Source organism: Rhea americana, unplaced genomic scaffold (genome assembly GCF_003343005.1).
Source record: "Rhea americana isolate MKP2758 unplaced genomic scaffold, rheAme1 scaffold_457, whole genome shotgun sequence".
NCBI lineage: Eukaryota > Metazoa > Chordata > Aves > Rheiformes > Rheidae > Rhea > Rhea americana.
This window is the reverse complement of record NW_028186598.1, coordinates 85,450-100,870: the sequence shown is the minus strand read 5'-3', so window position 1 is coordinate 100,870 and position 15,421 is coordinate 85,450. Positions and strand designations below refer to the sequence as shown.

General features: G+C 55.5%; 1 protein-coding gene across 1 annotated transcript in view; it reads right to left on the bottom strand.

Moving 5' to 3' along the window:
* Positions 1 to 15,421, bottom strand: part of LRP1 (LDL receptor related protein 1) — an 82,721-nt gene that overhangs the window by 38,047 nt on the left and 29,253 nt on the right. Inside the window, exons 8-20 of the mRNA XM_085316197.1 lie at positions 10,120 to 10,282; positions 8,007 to 8,229; positions 7,512 to 7,701; positions 5,685 to 5,828; positions 5,035 to 5,271; positions 4,229 to 4,409; positions 3,346 to 3,568; positions 2,903 to 3,092; positions 2,418 to 2,543; positions 1,670 to 1,810; positions 1,214 to 1,339; positions 830 to 946; positions 650 to 730 (exon numbers count right to left, since the gene is read on the bottom strand). Of these exons, the coding sequence (XP_085172323.1) occupies positions 650 to 730; positions 830 to 946; positions 1,214 to 1,339; positions 1,670 to 1,810; positions 2,418 to 2,543; positions 2,903 to 3,092; positions 3,346 to 3,568; positions 4,229 to 4,409; positions 5,035 to 5,271; positions 5,685 to 5,828; positions 7,512 to 7,701; positions 8,007 to 8,229; positions 10,120 to 10,282 (2,142 nt within the window). The remainder of the gene's footprint in view (positions 1 to 649; positions 731 to 829; positions 947 to 1,213; positions 1,340 to 1,669; positions 1,811 to 2,417; positions 2,544 to 2,902; positions 3,093 to 3,345; positions 3,569 to 4,228; positions 4,410 to 5,034; positions 5,272 to 5,684; positions 5,829 to 7,511; positions 7,702 to 8,006; positions 8,230 to 10,119; positions 10,283 to 15,421) is intronic.

Sequence of the window (15,421 nt, the reverse complement as noted above, 5' to 3'; positions counted from 1 at the left end):
GAGGCCACAGGCTCATTAAGAGCTGAGGGAGAGGTTTGCACCCTGCAGCTCCCTGCTCACCTCCTTTATACCTGCTGTAAACATGCCTCACCTACTCTGAAGTCACTAATTAAATCATAACAGTTAGGAAGCCCAAAATAAACTTGTGAGGAAAAAGAGCAGCCTTGGGACAAACCGTCTCTCCCAGGTCTTATCCTGGAAACAGGATAGTGAGGCCAGGGTGGAGCTGCCCGGAGTCCTGCCCTGCTTCTCCCAGGGCTAAGCACAGCGCCTCGCTCAGCCCGGCCATTACCACAGGCCACAGGAAACTTGCTTAAAGCGCTGGGCACACAGTCTTGGCTGCCTTGCCAAGGTCTGCTGGAGTGATCCCTGCCTGGCTACTCCTGCAACACCTGCTCCCCCAGGGCAGCCAAGCGACATGTGTGTCCCGGCGCCTCAGGATGCATTTATAGTTACAGCTAATTCYTCCTCCCCTGGCTGCCTGGGCTCCAGTATGCAGTGGTGGACCAAAGGGAGGCAGTCCTTGCAGACACAGGCCAGCCAAAGAGCCCCGCTGCCCAGCTGCCCTGGCCACTGATCTCGCCATCGCAGGCTGTGCCGTGGCGTGGCGTGCCACCCCAGCGCAGCAGGAGAGGCGGCAGGGCCTTACCGTTGTCGCAGCGCCAGTTGATGTTTATGCAGCGGCCGTTGTTGCAGGTGAACTGTGTCAGGGGGAAGCAGGTCGGGTAGGCTGCAGAGGAAGCAAAGGCAGGATCAGCACGGGGAGAGACCCTTCTTCTCGCCTGCCCCCGCACTGCCATTCCCGGCGCTCTCCCCAGCCCCAGCTCACCGCACGAAGCAGACTCGTCGGAGCGGTCCCCACAGTCATCGTCCAGGTCACATGTCCAGGAGATGGGGATGCAGCGCCCACTGGCACAGGAGAATTGCTTGGGAGAGCAGGTGCGGGCTGGACCGGGGGAGACAGAAAGAGCTTTAATAACTGGCCATGCCTTAGTGTGCCTGGGTAGAGGTAGAACAAACTCCATGGTAGAGGTGCAGAAGCCAAAGTTGCTRCAGCAAGGGCAGCTAGCACCTGGCATGCAGACACCTCCACGAGGCCCCTGAAACCCCAGCTGCAAACCAGCAACTTATGCAGGCAACAGCAAAGGCTGCAGCTCAGTGCAGCAGTTCAAGCCCTCCCTCCTGTCCCYCAAGGATCTGGCAGACTCCTCACCAGAGCAGGTGGAGTTGGACTCATCCTCGTTGTTCCCGCAGTCGTTGTCCCCATCACAGAGCCAGCGATTGGGGATACACCGGTTGTTCTTGCACTTGAAGCGGTCCGAAGGGCAGGTGTGCTGGTCTGCGAAGGAGACATTTGCTCAGGATCTTCCCTTCTCCACCCACCCCCTCCGCCCCTGCACTGCTCCTGGCGCAGAGAAAAACACAGGTAGAAAAGGGCAGAGAGTCGCAGACCAAAATGGGGATCCAGATTCCTAATCACCATTTTCCTTCCTCCTCCCTCCACTGCAATCTTGTGAATCTGCTCCCCTCTTAGAGTCAGTCAAGAGACCCAGGAACTGTGGCTGCCTGCCCCATGTCTGTGAGAAGTCAGATTTCTAGGCTGAGCCTGGATCCCAACACCCCAGAAGCACGCAGACTGCCATCCCCCTGTGCAGGGGCTGCTACGCACGGCAAAGCTCAGGGGCCTCATCACTGTTGTCCAGGCAGTCGTTGTCCCCGTCACACTTCCAGCGCTCCTGGATGCAGCGGTTGTTTTTACAGGCGAACTCCCCAGGCTGGCACTGCGGAGGGGGGATGTAGGACGGGTTGGCTGGCAAAGGAAAAGCAAGAGGCAGGGATGATTTTAGACAAACAGTTGGTGCAGGATGCAGGGCAGCAGAAGGAYAGTCCCACACCCCCAGGCAGGCAGGCTGTCACCACGAGTGCCCAGCAGACCTGAGACAGGTCGCACAGAGGTACCCCATGCCCATGTGCACAGTCTCCCAACAACAAAACAACAACACACAGTGCAGGATGGAGGGGGACAGATTCTGGGTAACTCCATGCATGCAGGCATGCTGCATCAGCAGAACTTCACCCCTCGCATCCRTGCAGAACTGGTGAAGCCCATCAAAACCTGAGCTCCCTGTCTTAAGTCTGGCTCTCCTCAAAGTTCACACGCAGCAGAGCAAACCCGCTCCAGAGTGCTTGGGCATAGACGCCTTGCACCAGGTAGCTCCCATACTGCGGCCTTCACTGGAGATTTCCACATGCTTCCCAAGGGAGGCTGCTGTCCTTATCACCATTTCACAAGTGGAGGAACCGGAGCAGGTAATGCGACTCCTCCATCAGCAGTCTCCCAGCAAAGCAAAGAGGACTCGTCTTCCCCCAAGCCCGGAGCCAGCCCATCCTCTCCCCGTCACCACACAGCAGCCTACCCTGGCAAGTGACTGAGTCCAGTCCCAGAATCTGGTCCTCGGCACAGGCACACTGCCGGCCCCGAGGGGTGGCCAGGCACAAGCTGCTGCAGCCCCCGTTGTTCACGCGGCACTTGTTGGAGCCCACTGTGGAGACAAGGCAGGAGAGGAGGGAACATCAGCGTTCAAGCAACCCTGCTAACCCTCAGGAGGGCTGCTGGGTGCCCTCAGCCCCCCACAGTTCCCTCCACGGGCTCCACAGCAGGAACCCAGCTGGAGAGCCTGGTTCAGCAGGCCATGCAAGGCGCTGGGGACTCCTTGCAGGATAGGAGCCCAGCTGAACCAGCCACTGATGTTGTGAGAGAGGAGGAGGAGGAAGGGAAAGGGCGAAGGGCCTGGGATGACTGATAGCAGTGTTTATGGAGAAATACAGGGTGCATGGCAATGAGTAGGGAAGGTGTAGGGGATGGACAGACAGCCGTGGTGCTCCGCGGAGGCCCCCCGACCTTGCTGCTGCTGGGCATCGTACATCCGGATCTCGAAGATGGGTGGGCGCTCATTCCGCAGCAGGCTCACCACCTTGGAGGTCTGGTCCAGGCGGTAGATGCTGCCTCTACGGTACTCAGTCCAGAAAAGGAAGTTGCTGTAGTGGCACAGCCCGAAGGCATGATTCAGCTCTGTTCCCTCGTACACGATCTGCAGGGCATAGAGAAGCTCGTCGTTACCCAGGGCGGGTGCCAGGGAGCACAGGGCAGGAGGACGGAGCAGAGAGCAAGCAGCAGGGGAGTGCGGCTGAACACAAGCCAGCTGCCCACCCTACAGGCGTGCAGGACCACAGCCAGCCAAGGTGAGGCATGAGACACCCTGCTGGCGGGTGGGCTGCCTGCCCATGGCCCCCACAGCCCCAGCAGGCAACTGGCCAGCAGGAGCAGGTGAGGCCTCCACTCGCCTTCCGCTCAGTGCCATTCAGATAGACCATTTCAATGCGGTCATAGAAAGCATCCACCCAGTAGAGAATCTTGGCTGGAATGTCCAGGCTCAGGCCATTGGGCCACAGGACTGTCTTGGAGGTGATGAAGATGTTGCGGTTGGATCCATCCATCCAAGCTCTCTCAATCTTGCCTCTCTTGCTGTCCTTGGGATCCTCCTCCCAGTCTGTCCAGTACATCCACCTGTGAGAGATGATAAGCTGTTAGAGGTGCAGGAGATCTGGGCTCTGAGTCCACCCCATCACTGACCTGAAGAGTCACTGGGCTCTGCCTCCATTTCCCCATGCAAGTGGGCATTCTGAGAGTAAAATTCCCTGTCATCCAGCATCTAACAAGAGGCAAAGGAAGAACCTCCCACAGGTCCCAGAAATCCCTCTCCTGAGCCAGGGACGCCTTCCCAGCTGATGAAAGCAGTGCTGCAGCTGCACATACCTGAGCATGGAACCTCAGCATCCTGCAGTTGTGGCACCTTGGCCCCAGCCTGAGCATAGACAGCTATGGCTAAGAAGAGGGGCTGAGAGCACATCTCTGGATGTCAGACAGCTGAGGACTCCTCTCCCTCTGCTCTCCAGCACCAGGATAAGTGTGCAAGGACAGGGCTTGCTGTGTTTCTATCTCCCGCCAGGCCTGGCTGAGCCATTTCCAGGCATGGGACATCCTATCCTAGCACCCAGGAGACTCAGGCTGGGCAAGAGCCAGCACAAGAACAGGTGGGAGACACACATGAAAAGGGGGTGGATGGAGCAGCTGGAGGAATACATCCCTCTCCCCTTCAGCCAAAGGACCAAAGAKGAAGCTCCTCACGAGCTCTGCCCGGCTTCGTGCCACCCTCCACATACTCACCCATTCAAGGGATCCACCACAATTGCTCTGGGGTGGGTCATCTTCCCCTCTATCAGTGTCTTCCGCGTCTGGGCAGCCTTCTCCAGGCGAGCCACGCTGATGGTCTTTTTCGGGCCATCGTCAGTCCAGTACAGGTTGTTTCCCATCCAGTCCACAGCGATCCCTTCCACGTTGTGGATGCCTTTGGGGAAAAGCAAGAGCGTGTGTTAATCAACAAAGCTGGTGCAACAGCAGGAAGACAAGAAGCGGAAATGTAAGCCCCATATGACTTATGGCGCACACAGCACCACCTGATCTCAGCTGACCCTGACAGGGAACACCTCCCCAAGCCCACATGCACGCAGCTCTGCCAGGGGTGCTGGAGCCTCAGGAGGCTGGTCCAGAGCAAGCAGAACTCAGGAGCATCCTTGGCTGCTTTTTCCAAAGGCAATCCCAGCAGACTCAGTAGGCAGCTGCCCTGCAGAGCCCCGCAATCTAGACTGAGAATCCTCCACCCCTTCCTCTTGTTCTCATCCAAAGAGGTGATGGTGGGCCAGTTTGCAGACATGTCCAAGGCTTCTACAAGCCATGGCCCAGGAGTCCCCAAGCCACTGCTTCTTGGAAATGCGTGCTGTGTTTGTCCCTTAATGGTAGTCTGCAGACAGACTCAACTAACAGCTCCAAATTTTAGTTTTAATGATCAAATACGCAAGGGAGAGAACACAGTTGTAGCCGTTACATGAGGAAATAYGCTAATAGCAACTGCTCCTGGCTCCCAGGGCCTGACCATGCTGACAAGAAACCAGCCCGGACCCTCAGTCACATACCATCTTTCAGGATGGTCTCGCGCTCCGTGCCATCGATCTTCTGGCGCCCAATGAGGTAACTGGTGGTGTCAGCAAAGTAGATGAAGCCRGTCTCTGCATGGAAGTCCAGTGCTCGGGGGTTCATGAGGTTCTCAATAGGGATCATGTGCTCATCGGGCACCTTAGCCCCCATGTCCATCCCACGGATGATGCCGGGACGTCCCTTCCCATACACCAGGAACAACTCATGTTCTGGCTCTGCAGAGAGAAGGGGAGAGCCATCACCACCAGCTGGGTCAGAGCAGCAGAGGGTCCATAACAGACCTATGCCTGTGTGGAAGGTGCGCAGTGCCTCACACTTACAATCCCACCTGGCTTTCACCGGGCTGCAGTGGCAGCAGAAAGGACAAGAGGAGGCAGCAATCTGTCCCCCATATGCTACTTACAAAGACTGCAGATCCTAGGAAGCAGCCCACAGCTTAAGGCAGGAGGGAAAGGGTTGTTTACAACCAGGAGAGAAGGAATTCAGAAACCCTGCCTGCCCTGGACCTGGTATATTCCCCATCCTTTGACATGTGTGCAATGCCCACCCTGCTCATGCTCCCTCCCTTGAACCAAGCTGGGATGACTGCTGACCCCCCTGTAGTGCTCCAGTGAGGGATGCGACTCACTTTTGCATGACTTCCCATCACTGCCCAGGCTGAATCCAGACCTGCAGCGGCAGGTACGGGTCTTGTGGCTGTTCCCAAGGAGGCAGATGTCGGAGCAGCCTCCTGGTTTGCCGAACTGATCTGGTTCACAGGCATGGCTCCGCACTAGAACAACACGGTAGAAATGGATTCAGGGGTGTATTTTACTGAATCTGGGGGCAATCAATGCCACACAAAGGTGGCTTTCCCAACTGGTGCTACAAGCCTGTCAGAAAACATGAGCTGGCAGAGGCACTAGCCTGGAACTGCAGAGACACCGGGGAAATTTGCAGGGCTGCTATTTCCACTGGCTGGAGTTGCCATTCCCAGGGCTGACATGCTCCCTTCCCCCTTCCAGGGGCCAGCAGCAAGGAGCCAAGTATTGCACAGGACAGACTAGTGCAGAGATTGGAAAGCACCTGCCCAAAACCCAAGACCATTCATTGGCAGAGCCAGGAGCAGAAACCAGGTCTTCTGCATTACAGCGCACTGCTGCAACTCCTGGGCCCTACCACACTGCCTTTGTCCTGTTGTGCCGCCCCTCGGGAATACCATGTCCTCGGGCTGTGGCCGTGCAGCACGACCCTACCCTGCAACACTCCCAGCACAGCACAGGGAGGCAGTGAGTGCCTGGCCCTGCCACTCTTCTTAATCAYGCTCTTTCCCCACTCAGAAACCTCCTGATTAGTTTTGTATTCTGGAAAATGCCAAACAGACTAAGAGGATTTAAATTATGCAAATTGATTAACTTCAAGGAAGGTGCTGGGGGTGTGGAGCAAACAAAATGGGGAGGGACACAGGGCAGGGATGGGACACAGCACATGTAGCACTGAGGCCTTGTAACTCTTCTGAAATCCCACTGGCTTCCAGGATCGAAAAGCCCCAGTCAAAGGATGGATGAGCTAGCAGTGGGGACAGAAAGAGCAGGCACCTTAAAAGGGAGCCATTAATATTTCAAGCTGACGCATCTGCTCAGCTTTCCTTTTGCTCTCCTTAGTGAGACATAATCCATCAATCATATCGTGCAGGCCACATGGCCCTCAGGGACAGCTGTCATTTTTATCTTGCAAAAAGAGACAGGGAGATAGCAAGGGGTAAGAGAARGGGGGTGCACTCCTGGGTGTGTGGCAACCCATTAAAACATCAGCCCTGGCGCAGCTGCCTAGAGAAGAGGAATCACATGCAAATTCCCTTGACAGGGAGGGCTGACAGTGAGAAGTCAGCTCAGGGAATTGCTATGGAGCATGGCGAACTTGGCAGTGGACTCCTCTTTTCCCCAGGAAGCTCTGTGCAGCCAAATTTTGAGCTCCCTGGTCCCTGATGCTTTCTAGCATGCCCTTCTGGCATTTGGTACCCTGCTTGCTCCCCTCTCTCACCTGTGAGGACACAAACCAGGGCAATCAGGGGGCTGCAAAACAACGGACTGGCAGCAGCTCAGTGCCGCACAGCCAGAATTCAGCACACCTCAGACTAGCGCCGTCAAGGGGGTTGGGCACAGAGTCCCTGGGTGCACAGCAAAGGGGAAGAGCTGTCTGCAACCAGCTCAGAGCCCCGAGGGCCTCTCAGGCAGAATGGTTGCTCCTCAGCAACACGGATGAGGGTTCCATGCGTCACAACTGGCTGGGCTGCTTTTGCACTGCAGTTTTTGCTGATTCTTTGCTCCTGGTCCTTTGGACAGGCAAAGCCCTGAGGCAAAGGACAGCCATGGCTGAGGGGGTGGAGGGGGAGCTCTGCCTGCAGAAACAGCACAGTGCAAGACATGCAATCCCCTGACAGGCAAATGCCAGGAACCATGCCAAGGGCTCCCACCTGTGGGCTGTCGCCGCTGGTGGTAGATATGCAATGCTCCTCCCTTGTCCACCCTTGTCACCACTTGGTACTCAGTGCTGTTGAAACGGTTGACCCGGATGACGCTGGTTTTCTGCTGGGCATTTGCGTTGTCAGAGTTGGTGGCATAGAGATAGTTCTCGAAGACAGTGAGCCCATAGAGGTGTTCAATCTGGAAGGCACCAGGCAGACGGCCATGAGGAATTTAGGAGGAGACATGGGAACCTCAGCTCCAGTACAAAGCTGCTGCTTCCTGCCCTGTGGCTCTCCTCCCTCCCTTCCCTTAAGGCAAGGCATTAACTTGGCAGACAGGTATTGCAGGACCCATCAGARCTCAGCAAATGGCATTCTTTGCTGGATCAGCAAGGCAAAGTTTGTCAAAAACTGCCCCTCAGCAGGCCAAGCTCAGATTGGTCTCCAGGACACTCTGCCATCAAGGTCTTCCCTGGCCTGACCTCCCCTCTGGGCCCCACTCACCAGGATGCCCTGGATGATGGTATGTCTGTTCTTGCCTTCATAGTCCACAACCTCAATATAGTCCAGGTATGCATCAGCCCAGTACACGAGCCGATTCACCAAGTCCAAGGTGATGCCATGGGGGAAGACAATCTTGCTATCCACTAGCTTGGTGCGGTTTTGCCCATCCATGTCACAGCGCTCCACCTTAGGGATCTGCCCATAGTCCGTGAAGAACACTTTGCTGTGAGAGAAGGGCAAACACAGGAGCTCAGAGCCTGGATGTCACATTGGAACCAGACTGAGGGGAACAGGGAGAACACGACTGGGATCACACACACACATACATACACGCACCCACGTACAAATCATGCACACAGGCTTTCAGCTACAGGCTTGCATATACACACACGCTCCCATGCTCATCGAATCATGCACAGACTCATACTCATCCATGGGCAGAAGCATGCCTGCATAAGCACACAGGCCATCTGGACCTGCACCTTTGCATTCATACACACATGGAGGTGCTGGAGTGCTCCAGCATGCACATACACGTACAGAAACATTTACGAGCCGCTGCCCTGGCTCAGAGGAAGCAGGAACGCTCATCGCGCGGCTGCAAGCAAAGTGCTGACTCAGTAAGATCACTGTTCACTGCACTTATCAGTTGCTGCTGGCTGGACTTAAAACTGAGGTCACAGGGACGGCGGGTTCCCTAGCCTGGGGCAGGTGGGTGGCTGGGTCCCCCAGCTGTGGCCAGCTCTGCAGAGCCACTCACAGCTGCRTCCCCAAGGCTGCTTCAGCTCTGACATGGCCCAGCTGCGCTCAGGGCTGCTGGTGCCCTTGGCGCGGGGCTGCCTGGCCTGGCACCAAGGGGAGCTTGAACAAGTTGCACAGACCCCAGCAGAGATGTAGACCAAGGCAAGGGATGTGCAAACAAAAGCCTGGACCAAGATTTGCTAGTGTTACAGGAAGAGGTCCAAAGTCCTTCACCAACTGACATGTTCAAACCCAAATGGACCCATCTAGGCAGGTGTCACAAGCGCCGGTGACCGCTTCAGCTCCAGCACTTCCTGGGCAAGGAGCAGTGCAGCACACTGATCCTCGCCAGCTGCCTGGTGAGCTCCTTGGGGCAGCCCCAGTGTGATGCCTGTGAAACATGCTCAGATGATGACCAGCAGCCACATCATCCTGCTGCGTCTCAGTGGCAGAGCACAAGCAGCCAACAACGCATAAACTCAATCACCTACAGCGATTAACGTGACTGTCTGCTTGGTGAGAGGCCAGAGAGCCTGTGTCCAGTCTGCTATGTGGTATTATTTATTTATAAAAAATTCTTTATCTTTTCTACTGAATGACATCAGCTCTCATCATCCGGGCATGGACAATCAATGCTGCTGGGCTACACACAGCCACACGAACATGCTGATAGACTCCCCTGGGCAGCTGGATTCCTCACACACACGTGTACCCCATGACTGGGAGTGCACAAAGCACCTGGTGCTATTTCACACACCATTGTGTTTTCTGCCCCAGGCAGCTTCACTCAGTCCAGCTCCCGATTTTCAGCAGCTGCCACGCACACCCAGAGCCACACAGATGATTCAGCATCACAGCTTCCTCACACAAGAAATTTTGCAAAGGGCAGCTGCACGAGTGGCATTATCTGCCCACAGCACCCAGGATAAATAGACACAAGGGGATCTGTGCAACCCAGGCAAGGATCTGACACGTCTTGGCTCCTGAAAGCCATTAGGAAGCTCTAATCACTCAGCCAAAAGGTGAAAGTGGCAACTTGTCATTAATCTGCTCAGCAGGTCCTCTCCGTCAGGGGCATTCCTACGGACTAGAAAATCCACTGCCCTAGGTGGGCAGCATGGGGAAGCTGCTTCTCCGCAGAGAAACTTCCGAAAAGTGAACACAAGGAGCGTGAAACTCTGCCAGCAGCAGACGTAAGGGCAACACATCTGCTGTCACCCAGGACAGTCAGATGACCCAGGTTTGGATTCTGCCGCTCCTCACTTGACAGCCCAGAACCTGGTTCCTCCTGCTTGCTCCACCAGTCCATAGTGATGGTGCAGGCTCAGGTAGCAATGCCAAGCCCTCTCACTGCCACCAGCAGCACCCTTACCCCATGGCTGGGTCCAGCGCTATTCCTTTGGGGTTATACAGCTCCAAGTCCAGCAGAGTGACGCAGGTGACTCCATTCTTGTTGCAGACGAAAATCCTGTCATCGATGTCATCAACAAAGTAGAAGTTGCCTGTGAGCCAGTCAAYAGCCATCTGCTCCACATCTAGGCCATGGGAGAAGGGGGACAAAGAGAGGTTAGCTGGGGAGAGAGCCAGATAGCCCTCCACCAGGAGCTACGGCAGGCAGGCAGACCCATGCCTACATGAGATGAATGTCCTGGGTTTCTCAGCGCTTCCTGACTCGCCAGGTCATCTCAAACACAAATGTGCTTGGGAAGTGGGGAACTGCACACCATGGAGAAACTGCAATCTTCAGCATTCGAGGGACTGTGTCAGAGCACAGAGAAGCAGCCGAGCCCTGGTCACCCTGCATAGCTGTGGCACAGCCAGAACTCATTGAGCCTTTGGGCTCATTGCTACCAGCGTGGCACTACAAACCCAGGCTGCTGCCCTGCCTTGCCGGGGAAGGGTCTGCTTCACCTAGAAGCACTGGATGGTGATGGCAACCCACCCACTCCTTTCCCTCCACCCTGGGTCTCTCCATGGCAGACAGGACCCCTCATCGCCCAGCCGGCACTGCAGCGAGCAACAGAGCGTTATCAGAGATGTCGGAGGCAGCCGGGCAAGGAAGGTGGCAGAAACACAGCCAGGGCGCAGAGGACTCTCAGCTGCAGGCACTGAAGGAGGGAGAAGGCCAAAGGCAGCTCGCGGAGAGCTGAGCAGTGCAGCTACTGGGCCACAAGGACACCCCAAGTCCAGAGGCAGGGGCAAGACAGCTTCTGACATGCAGCATTTGAGTATTTAATTAAACCAGTGAAAGCCCGTTAAGTCAGATAAGCTCAGTGCACCCAAATGCCTTGCTGGTAAGCAGGCTCGTGCTCCACRTCGCAGCTCCCCCTCCCCACCCACGAGATCAGAGCGAGGGAGCAGCAGGCCTCCACCCACACCCTGAGGACATTAGGACTCAGACAGCCTCGGGGAGCAGGGCCAGACGCCACTGAATTATTAACCAGCACAGAGGCTCAGGAGCACATAGGGAGCCGATGGATGAATCAAGCCAGGACTTTTTGCAACATCCCAAACTCCTACTGCTTGCAGGACTCAGCCTGACTTTATTGCGACCTTCTGCACTTTAGCACCACAAAGCACTGCCCAGCTTGTGATGAACACCTAACTCACAAAAATCCAACGATTTTGCAGGTGCCTCCCCCCCTGAGTCTCAGTCCCCCAGCTATCTAGGCTATCTCACTCACTCGATCAAGCATTTTGGGTCAAGCCCATTGTCTTGGGGACAGAAAGGTCTTGCTGTCTATGTCCCAGGGGCCTCGGGCTGCAAGTCGATGACTAACTCTATCCCCTCCCCTCCGGAAAGGCGAGGCTGGCGCTGTCTCACAGCTATCGCCCAACATGATTTATCCCTCATAAAAAACAAGTGGAAAYCTCCAGAGCCAAGGAATTAGCACCAAACCAGCTACGCTAAAGGCCTGCAGAGAGCACACTGCCTAACAGGCAAGAGCAGCACGGCTCGGGTCGGGGCACAAGTCAGGACTGCTGTTTGCAATCCCAGCTCTGCAGGGGGTAGTCTTGCCGGGTAAAACATGAGAGTGGCAGCAAGCCAGGGTTCCCGGTACCTCTCCCTCACTGGCTGCTGGGTATCCATCCGCATGCAGACCAACAACAGAAATTGTCAGGCCAAGCAGAAACCTCTTAAAAAGGCTGCCCTAGACAAAGAAGGGTGACAAGACATGCCTGCTCGTCCTGGCTAGTGAGTATCCGCAGGGCTCACGCCCAGTGCAGCTGGAGTCACTGCAAAGGTCTCTTCATAAAGGCATCAACATGCCCCTCCGTTTCACTGGAAAAAGCAATTTAAGGACAGTCTCTGCAGTAGGTTCCCCAACCTTTGAAAATCACCATGCCCCAAAGGCAACAAACAAGGGGCAGGAGCAGCATGCCGGATGCAGGGACCTCTGCCAGTGGGAGGGGGCTGTTTCATGACTTCAGCACTGGAGGACAGGTGTTCGGGTCTATGAGCACGTTGGGGAAAGTCCTGCCTGTCTCCAGTGCCAGCACAAGCAGCCTGTGGAAGAGGGGCTCATCCATCTGTGTGGATGGCACGGTCCGCAAGCCCACATCCTGGCTGCTCTGCTTGGTCGCAAACCTCACGGTTGGGACTGCCACCAGGAGACAGTGGCACAGCACCCAGTACCAGGCGTTTCACTCTCTGCCTGGGACAGGGCAACCGTCCCACCCTTTGCAAGCTGCCCTGGGGATATTCAAGGCAATTGCCAACYGCTCCTTCCGCATCCCCAAGGCCCAGCTTGAGAACCAGAGCACTACCCAGGCAGCACAGGGCTAAGGGAGACAACACTCACAGAGACATATGTCCCTGCCCAGTGCCTGGTGCGGGTGGACTAGCAGCTGGTGAGGGCCACGCTCTGCTTTTAAAATCTCAGTTACATTGAGTCACGCTCTCTGGAAGGGCCGCCTTCCTCCGCAGCTCGGCTCCACGCCGTCCCACCACGCTATCGTCTCTTCCCCACATCCATCCCGCTTGTGACTAAGACAGCCGATCCCATCCAACACCCCTTCCTCTGCCACCCCCAGCCCTGATTCATTAATATCTGACAAGAGGAGAGGGTAGGAGGGAAATGTGCACACGGAGCCATGTCTGGGTGAAAAACACTTTACCAAAGGGATTTACAAAAATTCCCAAAAAAATCAGATCTTGGCTGGAACCTGCGCAGCTCTGAGTCAGAGTCACAGGACCAGTACAGCGATCCAAGACAGGATGGAAAAGCAGGCAGGGAGCGCAGCAAAAGCGCCCTGCAGGACAAGAGCACAAAGCCGGGACACGGCTCTCCTGGCTGCAGGACACCTGCCTGCAGCAGACTCCCCTCCTCTACCTCTCTCTCTGGTGTTTTTAACCCGTTTTGGTTTGCAGGATGGTTTGGGATGGCAGTGCAGCTCCTCCCAAGAGCAGGCTTACTCTTCCTCGCCACTTTCCTCCCCGAGTCTGGCTGGAAGCGGCCAACACATCGGGTGCTCTCTTACCRGCACTCTCATTCTCTTCCTGGACTCTATTCTCCTCCAAAACCTCGGCTCCCAGGGTCATGGGACTCCTGCCTCCCCCCTGACGGCTTCCAGCTGCACTGCAGGAAGCTTCCAGCTCCTCCAGCTGGGAGGAAGCTCACAAACGTGCTATTGAAAGGCCAAATAAAAATCAGAAGGGAAACAGCCAAAGACAAATCACAGATTTCACATCRTTCATTTGTGAGGGCCCACAGCTTCTTCCACGCAGTGTTTGTGGCCCTCACCCATCCCAGGGGRTGGGAATGCCCCTCCTGGCACCAGGTATCCTCTGCAGCAGGAGACTACCCAGCGACTGATGGCCAGCAGACCTGGAGTGGAGCAAAGGCGTCAAACAAACCACAGCCTGGCACAACCCCCCCTGCCCAGCCAACACTTGGGCAAAGCAACCATCCCACAATTGGATGTTCCTGCAGCCCCCAGCCATGCCCAGGTGGGAACCTGGCCTGGCTGGAGCGCAGCAGGGCACAGCACAACCCAGGAGCTGGAGGTGACGCAAGCACTTGCTCTTCTCCCAGGCTGTATTTTTGCAGCTGGAAAGCATTACACTCCTCAAAGGCTTTTGTTTTTCAAATTGCTCCTTTTCTCCCTGCTCACTCTCCCTCCCTCCCTCTCCTTCGCAGGAATCAGTTTTTATTATTATTATTTTCAGCTCTTTCTTGTAGCCTCAGCTAAACCTGGATTTCCTCCTGAACTTTCAGTGGAAGCTAATTTAGCAAAGGTCTATTTTTAACGCCGAACGTTAACTTGCAGAAACCTCTTCCCATTCACTCCTGCCACATCGCTTTGTGGGAGGAAAGTGGTGAACGCGGCAGCCTCTTCCTCCCTGCTCTCCCAGTGGGAGACGGGGTGCCGGGAAAGACATGCTGCAGTCAGCTCCTCTCTGAAACACCCCGGACAGACGTCCATGRCTCTGGGTGCCCCAGCCCAGCTGCACCCCCAGGGATTATTCCCATCCTAGACAGCTGGTGAGGGAAGCAGGAGGGCTGTCCCCTGGCACTGCATGAACAGGGAACTGATTTAATAGAAAAACAGCCCAGGATACCACAGCTACCACCGCCACCGGCAGCCCAGGCAGGCCAACTGGTGAGCTAACGCTCCTGGTCAGCTCCCATCTGAGAACTGACTCTTCCTCCTTGCTCAATCAGTGCTGCGTGTTGCATGCAATTGCAACATGCAAAACTAATTTGCTATGATTTATTTATTTGCTGGAGTACTTGAAAATGAACTTTMAAAGGGGGCAGAGAGGAGGGAACTGTCAAGTTTAAAGGCTCTTCCCGGAAAAAACTAACTAAACTCGATAGGGCCAAAGAGCTGCGGCCAACGCCAGCAGCCCCAGGACGAGCACTGGCCTGAACTGCAGCTGGCTCGGGGGGCGGCAGAGGGGAGCTTTGCTTTGCGGAGAGGGGCACGAGAGAGATCCAAAATGTCATCAGCATGCAGGAGGCACATTGCCCAATGCTGCGAGCTGGCTTCTTCAGCAGATTCTGAGACTGACTCTGCACAGATGTTTCCCCATTTCAAACTTGATCTTAACAGAAGTGACCCCGCTCAGGCATTTGCTAAAGGCTCTTCCCCAAAATAACTTGCATCACTCCAGCCTTGGCTTTTCCTTCTTCCTTTCCATGGTCACCCTGTGGATGAGAGATGCTGAAGGAGCCTCTGCAGCCAGCATGCCATGAAGAGCCTGCTAAAGGTGACTTCCCAGGACCCCTGCTCATGGTCCCACCAGCTCTTACAAGCCTTCCCAGGTGCTATCACACTATAACCTGTTGCCCTCTCCAATTTCATCCTAGGCTCGAAGGGGTCAGGAGCATCTTCTGTCCTACTCCAGGATCTCCAACACTCTGGTGCCACCAGTTCACCGGCTGGCTGCAGGAGCTCCTGTGGAAATGCTCTCTACTCCCTGAGTGAGCGGCAGAGCATCTGATTCACCACGTGGGCTCTTTGGGGAACTAGCTTTGCTGACCCAGCACATAAAACTTTCTTCCATATGAATCAGTTGCTGTGCAGTCTGCAAATAAATCAGTTGTCGCTGACACAAAAAGGAAGGAAATGCGCAATCTTCTCTCAGACTGAGACATGGATTTCAACATGAGCTCGAAGCAGCTAGTTTTGAAAGAGGTTAAGACGTGTGCAACCCAAAGGTTCATCCT